The sequence below is a fragment of the Microtus ochrogaster genome, unplaced genomic scaffold (assembly GCF_000317375.1).
Source record: "Microtus ochrogaster isolate Prairie Vole_2 unplaced genomic scaffold, MicOch1.0 UNK35, whole genome shotgun sequence".
NCBI classification, from domain to species: domain Eukaryota; kingdom Metazoa; phylum Chordata; class Mammalia; order Rodentia; family Cricetidae; genus Microtus; species Microtus ochrogaster.
The window spans coordinates 2,957,559-2,966,171 of NW_004949133.1; the positions used below are offsets into that span (position 1 = coordinate 2,957,559).

At 51.1% G+C, this 8,613-nt stretch overlaps 1 protein-coding gene across 1 annotated transcript in view; it reads left to right on the plus strand.

The window, feature by feature from the left end:
- Atp1a2 (ATPase Na+/K+ transporting subunit alpha 2) overlaps positions 1-8,613 on the plus strand; it is a 27,083-nt gene that overhangs the window by 5,929 nt on the left and 12,541 nt on the right. The window contains exons 4-13 of the mRNA XM_005368573.2: positions 856-1,059; positions 1,490-1,603; positions 1,868-2,002; positions 2,900-3,017; positions 4,876-5,144; positions 6,106-6,304; positions 6,432-6,541; positions 6,728-6,862; positions 7,512-7,701; positions 7,834-8,009. Of these exons, the coding sequence (XP_005368630.1) occupies positions 856-1,059; positions 1,490-1,603; positions 1,868-2,002; positions 2,900-3,017; positions 4,876-5,144; positions 6,106-6,304; positions 6,432-6,541; positions 6,728-6,862; positions 7,512-7,701; positions 7,834-8,009 (1,650 nt within the window). The remainder of the gene's footprint in view (positions 1-855; positions 1,060-1,489; positions 1,604-1,867; positions 2,003-2,899; positions 3,018-4,875; positions 5,145-6,105; positions 6,305-6,431; positions 6,542-6,727; positions 6,863-7,511; positions 7,702-7,833; positions 8,010-8,613) is intronic.

Here is an 8,613-nt window from a genome sequence, read left to right on the forward strand (position 1 = left end):
AGAGATCCGCCTGTCTCTGCCTCCCGAGTGCTGGGATTAAAGGCGTGCGCCACCATCGCCCGGCTGCCCGGATTCTTTGACGTTACTTTATTTCCTGTGACATATTCTACTCTCTGGCACCCATGTGTATTATTACTGTGCAGGTTTCCTCTTTAGATTGTGGGTGGGGCTTTGTTGACAGTGCCTGTCTCTAGATCCTTCCCATTGCTGGGCGTGTAGTCGGAGTTCAACGTTCACACATAAGGTAGATGAATGAATGACAGGAAGGTCAGTAATAAGTGGGTCCTGCTGGAAGTCTGTAGCAAAAGAACCTAAAAACAAAAACCATACAAACAGAATTCCAGTGCGCTATAGTAAGAACCATTCTAGAATCAAGCACGGCGGGGCTGCCTGGATCCAGAAAGAGGCCTCTGATCTAGCCTGGGGCCTCAAGAATAGCTAGGCTTTCTTAGGAAAGTGATAAGTGGTTGCCAAAGTCACATGACACTAAGGGTCCACGCTGAGGGGCTTTCCCTGGAGCCCTGGCGAAAGGAAGGATCTGCAGGAAGAAAGGAGGGCGGTCAGAGGAGGAATCTTTCCCGTGTGCTTATGCATGCTGTTCCAACAAAAACACGTTTCAACCCAAGAGTAACAGAAGGTGGACCACAGCGAGAGTCCTTTGTAGCCTTCAAGGCCCAAGTCTCATAAACAGACCCCAGTTTCTCTGTGTGGTCCCTCCTGATGATCCTACCCCTTCCAGCCACAGCAGATTTTTTTCTCTCCCCAGCTGCACATTACTCTGCACGATACTGAGAGTTGTGGTGGGGGTAAGGTTTGTTCCATTGTTCCACTTCTGTACCTTTTCTTACTCTCTAGGGCCTCACCAACCAGCGAGCTCAGGACATTCTGGCTCGGGATGGACCCAACGCCCTCACACCACCCCCCACAACTCCTGAGTGGGTCAAGTTCTGTCGTCAGCTTTTCGGGGGCTTCTCTATCCTTCTGTGGATCGGGGCCCTCCTCTGCTTCCTAGCCTATGGTATCCTGGCCGCCATGGAGGATGAGCCATCTAATGATAATGTGAGCCATGCACCCAACCCCTGGACCAGTCAGCCCTTGACTCTGCCCTCTGACTCTAAATCCCAGATAAGGCGAAGGGGTAAGGGTTGGGGAACAAGATCACAGTCCCAGTACCTCAGGCTGAAGAGAGCCTGTGGAGCACCCCCAACACATTCAGTCAGTGATGAGAAAGAGAGATCCTCCATACTCGGTCCACTAAAAGGAGCTGGTCTGTACGCCTGGGACCTCACTCCTAGAAAGGCCTCAGCCATGTGAACTCACGTCTTTGCTCCTTCCGTGCTAGGGGTGTGGGTTAGAAGGGCTGTGGAAGGAGACTCGCTGTCTTTCTCACAGCTGGGCTCAGGTGAAGGCTGGGGAATCCCACACAGTATGACTCTGAGAGGCATCCCAAGTGACAGGCACCCCAGGTGAAACGCTTTCTCCTTACCAGTTATACCTAGGTATCGTGCTAGCCGCTGTAGTCATCGTCACCGGCTGCTTCTCCTACTACCAGGAAGCCAAGAGCTCCAAGATCATGGATTCCTTCAAGAACATGGTGCCTCAGGTAGATGGCAAGGGACTGGCTCCATCCAGCTTGGGGCATAAGGTTTCTGAGAGGACTCACCTCTCAGTAGTCTTGTGGTCTGAAATAGAAGAAAGATGGTCAGAAAATACCCTTTTCAGCTCTTCACACCAGAGCTAAGTTCTGCTGCTGAAGGTGTGTGTGTGTGGGGGGGGGGGTTCTTCTCCTCCTTTGGAGGGAGAGCAAGCAATTGGAGCACAAAGGTGGAAACGAACCTTTCACGAGGTGCTCTTGGCTTTTCCACAGCAAGCCCTGGTCATCCGTGAGGGGGAGAAGATGCAGATCAATGCGGAGGAGGTGGTGGTAGGAGACCTGGTAGAAGTGAAGGGTGGGGACCGTGTTCCTGCTGACCTCCGAATCATCTCTTCCCACGGCTGCAAGGTGAGGGGGTCACCAAGAGCAAGTGGCTGAGTCTGTGCAGAGTCAAGAGAGGCCCTCTTGGAAGTTGAACAGAAACTCAATTACAAACATCAAGGCTGTCCCTCAGCCTCCCAGCTCAACCTCCTTCCAGTATAGGATGGCTACAGCTACCTCTGCGTATCTGTGTTAGGAATGCTTTATGCCCTGGGATTTCTTTGATATAGGCATTTTATAGCTATTGTATATGGAATACCATTTATGCGACAGAAACCTTATATACTCTATTCAGTTTCATTCTGAAAGATTCCAGACCAGCCTGGATTACCGAGAGCCCCGAATAATTAGATAGATAGATAGATAGATAGATAGATAGATAGATAGATAGATAGATAGATAGATAGATAGATAGATAATTTTAAGGAAATAAAGATGAAGGAGCTGGGTCTTCACACCCATCACCTTATCACTCTGCAGGTGGAGGGTAGAAGTAGGAGGATGGGGAGTTCAAACCTGGCTACCTAGAGAGGGGTCTGGAAAAAGATGACACTGTGATGAAGGCTGCTGTATGTTGCCTCCTGATCGACCCCAGGAGGTGGCATTGTCACAGACTGCCTTGGTGGTGGTGCTCCTGGAGCTGGGCAATGCAACAATGCTGTTTACATTCCCCACTTTACAGGTGAACAAATGAAGGCCTCGTGGGTTAAGCAAATAACCCAAAGGCACGTAAAAGTCAGGAAAAGCCAGTCTTCCCAAGCACAGCAGGAGCGATAGCTGAGTAATGCCATAGATATGTGATGAGGGCCAGCACAACTCTGTCCCTCTTGTCGTGAAGATTAAGCTCAGGAGACTGCTGTGTGCACAGAGTGCTGCTGCTGCTGCTGCTGCCAGTTTGATGACTGCACCCCCTTTTCTCCTCAGGTGGATAACTCATCCCTAACAGGGGAATCAGAGCCCCAGACCCGTTCCCCTGAGTTCACCCATGAGAACCCACTGGAGACCCGCAATATCTGTTTCTTCTCTACCAACTGTGTGGAAGGTGAGAAGCTAACCTCTCAAGAATGCTCCTCATCCCAGCACTGTAGGGAAGGGGCCTGTTCCCGTAGCTGTACTTATTTGGCAAAGGCTCTGCATATAAAGGGCACTGAGGAGGGAACAGGGCCCTGAACATTGCAGAAATCGTCATCTCTGGAGAGCAGGGCATTGGCCAAGGGCAGACCGCCCGCCTCTATTGGAAGTCACCTCTCCCCAAGAAGCTCTCTGTTCTGTTCATTCTCCGACTGAAAGCCTCCCACAAAACTTTCAGATAGTGGGTCAAGATGCTACACACACACACACACACACACACACACACACACACACACACACACACAGAGCCTTGACTCTTAGGAGGGTGGGGAGTCAGGTGACGTCTTCTAGGTCTATGATTCTGGACCAATTGCTTCCTTCCTCTGCTCATCATTAGAAACCGGAGGCTCAGTCTGGGTCAGGAGAACTTTCTGGTGAAAATCAGGTTCTCCTTCAGGTTGTATCATCCATCTAGGCCATGATGAGGAGAAAATTCTTGTAACATGCAGTCTGCCCTGGCTTTTCCATCTCCGTTCTGGGTTCTAGCGATGAGCACTGGTGGCAAATGAGAGCTCTGGGAGCTGTTACCACGTAAGAATAGGAATCTAAGGACAACTGCATCCCTGTAGCCCATACTCTACGGTCAAGCTGGAGAGCTCAGCCAGGACTGACTCTGGGAAGGTCCAGGAGCAGGACATGGTAGCAGAGAGGTTTCCTAGCCCACAGACTTCTCAGGCGATAAAGAATGGCTTCTTGCATCCCAGCTCCGTGCCGTTCCTTCCCTGATACTGTTTCTCCTCCATTTATTGGTTCTTTGGGCTTGGTTCCTTCCTTCAGAGAAATGGAATTACAATAAAAATCACTACACATTAAATTTCCTAAATTTTTAATGTACTGAGGTTCTGACTTATCATACATTTCCCATAACTGAATGTATTTGAAAGGTCAGATAAGGTGTTCTTACTGCGTATTCAGCAGCTAGCTCTGAAGAGAGGAGAGGAAATGGATGGAGGTCGCGTGTGTTACATGCCTGCTAGGTGACTGGCACTCTCCAAAACGCTTCACACTGTTATCCCATTTGACTACTGACTCCTAGGTAGGAGTCCAAACAGGCATTCAAGCTGAGATTTGGCTGACTTCAACATGCATGCTCTTCCTACGGTACCGCACTTCCTTTCCCAAAGACCCCTCTGATGTCACACACGGTGATTGATTGATTACCTGACTTCCCTTTACAGATACAGAGATTCATACCTAACACTGAGTGTGTGTGTGCGCGTGTGTGTGTGTGTAAGTGAGCACACTCGTGCCACAGTACCCATAAGGAAGATTCGCAGGACTTGGTTCTTGCCTTCCACCACGCAGGTTCCAGAGACTCAACTCAGACCATCGGAATTAGTGGGTGGTGCCCTTACACACTGAACTGTCTTGCTGGCCCAAGAAAATCTTAAGTCCAAACCCTCCCCCAAAATCAATAAGTACTTTACTTCTGTTTATAATACGCTTTTGAAAAATATCTAGTCCAAGATTGATTGGCTGAAATGTTGCAGGCAGTTTAAATTTCATTTATTGAATCTCTTCAATTTGAACTTTAGTATTACTTGCAAGATGTCTTCTCAGGCCCAAACACAAAAGAAAAGAATTTGCGACTGCATTAAATCTGAGATTGGTGATCTACGCCGGGAGGGTAAACCCAGTTTACCGAAAGTAGCCTCCGGGGTTAGAGTCTTCGGCTTATTTACTCGGTGATGGTTTTGTTTCCTTAGCAAATGAGACTTCATCATTGGCAAGCCCAGAACACTCACCATCTGTCCTTTCCTCTACCGCAGGCACTGCCAGGGGCATTGTGATTGCCACAGGTGACCGGACAGTGATGGGCCGCATAGCCACTCTCGCGTCTGGCCTGGAGGTCGGGCAGACACCCATCGCCATGGAGATTGAGCACTTCATCCAGCTGATCACAGGAGTGGCGGTGTTCCTGGGGGTCTCTTTCTTCGTGCTGTCCCTCATCCTGGGCTACAGCTGGCTGGAGGCAGTCATCTTCCTCATCGGCATCATCGTAGCCAACGTGCCCGAGGGGCTTTTGGCCACTGTTACTGTGAGTGGATCAGGCTGAATTAGTACCAGTGCCAACCACTGTCCTCGTCCTTTCCCCCCTTTGATACAAACACAGACGCTTATTGCTTCTCAGCAATGTTCTTCCCTTCAAGTCCCTGCGGTCACATAGCCAACGCTGTACACAGAAACGGTGTAATGCGTGCCTTGGAGTTATAAGTTGAAAAATTTTGGGTTGAGCTGTATCTGAGCATTCGATTTCTCTTTGGGGGCTTGCGATGGTCATGTTTCTCACCATCTGCAAGCTCATCTCCTGCTGCAGTCTGGGCTCCATCCTGTCTCATTGCTGTAAAGACTCTTTCAAAGGTCACTGGTGACTAACTAGCAAAGCAAGTGACATTTCCCAGCTCTCGTCCTTAACCCTGCTGCTGAAATGGATACCTCTGTCCACCCTCTTGCTCCCCGCCCTTCATCAGCTCCCGTGACGTGTCACTGTCCTGGTTCTCTTGTCCTGTGTCCTCACAGAAACTCAATGGCTGACAAGCCCCAGACTCCGCTTTCCTCTTTGCTGCTCTCATTTTCTCCCACAGCTTCTGCTGTCCCTTCTGTGTAGGCGGTTCTCCATCTTTGTGCCTGCTCCGAGTCAGCTGTGTTCAGCTCTCTGCTGGGCGTTTCCCACAGACACACCTAGGAACCAGTTCAACATGCCTAATGGCCAACTGTCATTATTTACTGCTAGGCCCCGCCCAATCTTATCTGTGAGTAGGATTAAGAAAAGAGGAATAGAGCTTCAGGATAGAAAAAGGTCATGAACACCTGTCACCCTAGACTTGGGTTGATTATTTATTTATTTCCAGGCAAGTCCTGGAACCAACTCTGTAGAACAGGCTGACCTCGAACTCACAGAGATACACTTGCCTCTGCTTCCCAAATGCTGGGATTAAAGTCGTGTGCCACTACTGCCTGGCATCTTGAACCATTTTATACTTCTCTGCACTTACTAGGTGTGCCTGACCCTGACCGCCAAGCGCATGGCCCGCAAGAACTGTCTGGTGAAGAACCTGGAGGCGGTGGAGACGCTGGGCTCCACTTCCACCATCTGCTCGGACAAGACTGGCACCCTCACCCAGAACCGCATGACCGTGGCCCACATGTGGTTTGACAACCAGATCCATGAGGCCGACACCACTGAGGATCAGTCTGGTGATTTGGTTCTCCGGAAAGGGGGAAGGGGGGTGGCTGGTGCTGAGGGCCCCGGCAGAAGCAGGAGATGAGGGTGTGAAAATGCTCCAACAGGGGACCAAGCTTCTTTCTCCCTTATTCTCCCCAGGGGCCACATTTGACAAACGGTCCCCCACGTGGACAGCCCTGTCTCGGATTGCCGGTCTCTGCAATCGTGCTGTCTTCAAGGCTGGGCAGGAGAACATCTCTGTGTCTAAGGTAGGGGGATCAGCCAGTGAGTGCCGGCACAGATATGTTAGAGGACTGTCTCCAAAGGTCCCGTGTTGATGCCCAGCTTTCCCTCTCACATTGAGTTGGTGACCTCAACTGATGCCCTGTCTCTCCCATCCTCCACTCCCTTCCCTCCCCCACTGTGACACACTGAATTCTATTTTCTTCTGGCAGCGGGACACAGCTGGTGATGCCTCTGAGTCAGCTCTGCTCAAATGCATTGAGCTGTCCTGTGGCTCAGTGAGGAAGATGAGGGACAGGAACCCTAAGGTGGCAGAAATCCCCTTCAACTCGACCAACAAATATCAGGTCTGGCTGCGCTGCTGGGTGAAACAGAGAAAGAAAGAGGGACCAAAATGGGGAGAGCGAGTGACCGGAGACTCATCAGAAAGAAGGGGATGGGAATATCTGAGGGCTGTGTGCTCCCACCCCTGCTTGACGCCCAGGACACATGGACCAGCTACATGTGTGCTTGCCATCCATCATCCTCTGGCTGGCAAACCTTACTACACACAACCTGTCACGGTCTCCTCTTTTCTCCCCACCCACCGGCCACATAACTAAAGCACACTTTTGTGATTCCCTTACTGTATCCCTCGGTATTTAGGCGTCTGTTAAGGCCAAGAATAGTCTCGGCTCTACTCTGCAGGCACCATAGAGGTAACCCTGGGTCATTGGGATGATAGGGGGTGCTAATAAAAGCCACCCAGACCCTAGCACAATGCCTGCCCTAACTGATCTTAGTAACTGTTTGTTGAATCGATCACCATTCTGTGGAAGTGACTCTCAGATTTTAAGACTCGGGACGATGTGAAACACCTTCCATGCATACTTTCTCCTCTGTTGACCTCTCTGATGATTAGAGTTAGGTTAATAAGGAAAGATGCTCCCTATCAGACCCTGTGCTAAGGCACCAAGTGAGTAGGTCGCCCTCTATGACTGCCTTTCCCCTCTCCAGCTGTCCATCCATGAGCGAGAAGACAGCCCCCAGAGTCACGTGCTGGTGATGAAAGGGGCCCCGGAGCGCATTCTGGATCGATGCTCCACCATCCTGGTCCAGGGCAAGGAGATTCCTCTGGACAAGGAGATGCAGGATGCCTTTCAAAACGCCTACATGGAGCTGGGAGGACTCGGGGAGCGTGTGCTAGGTGAGGGAGCCGAAACCGGAGCTGGGCCGAGAAGGGGGCTCCTGAGCCTCGCTAGCATCTCTAGCATGGAGCCCTGGAGGCAACCCGGCAGCCACTCTGCTGCTCTCACTCCTCCCTCCTGCTCCTCTTCAGGCTTCTGTCAGCTGAACCTGCCTTCCGGGAAGTTCCCTCGGGGCTTCAAGTTCGACACGGATGAGCTGAACTTCCCCACAGAGAAGCTCTGTTTCGTGGGGCTTATGTCCATGATTGACCCGCCCAGGGCAGCTGTGCCAGACGCTGTGGGCAAGTGCCGAAGCGCAGGCATCAAGGTACCGATGACCTCCTTCCCGCCCACTCCTACCTCTGTCCTGGTATGCCTGACCACCTACCAGAGGTCAAGGGACCGCAGCAGCTGCTGTCCTGAGGAGACCTGGTGGCCTCCTTCCCTCTGACCCAGAGAAGCTGTCCATCTGCATGACGAGAGCTCTTGCTTCTTCCTTTTGTTCACGCCTATCTATCACCTAGCCCAGCTCCCTGTCCCACCTCATGTGCACCCCTCCCTCCTCATCCGAAGCACCAGCTGGCATTCCCATCGTGGATACTTGGTTATCTGAGTGCCCAGCTGCCTCGGTCTACCCATTCGGAACGGGGACTAGAAAGCTCTTGTCTGCCTCAACAAGCTCACTTTATCACTCCATACTCTTCCCACTCACCCACGACTCCACACTGAGTCTTCGTCCAACCACAACCTCTTCTCACTGAATACGCTCTCTTATTTGTCTGGCTTGTTCTTCATCCAGCAAATATATATTGCTTATCAACTGTGCATCGGGCACTGTGCGAGGTGCCAAGTTATTTAATGAACCAACCGACCGACCATCCATCCAGGAACTCAGTTTCCTATTTCCAAGACAGGTCCCTGACACCCTGACA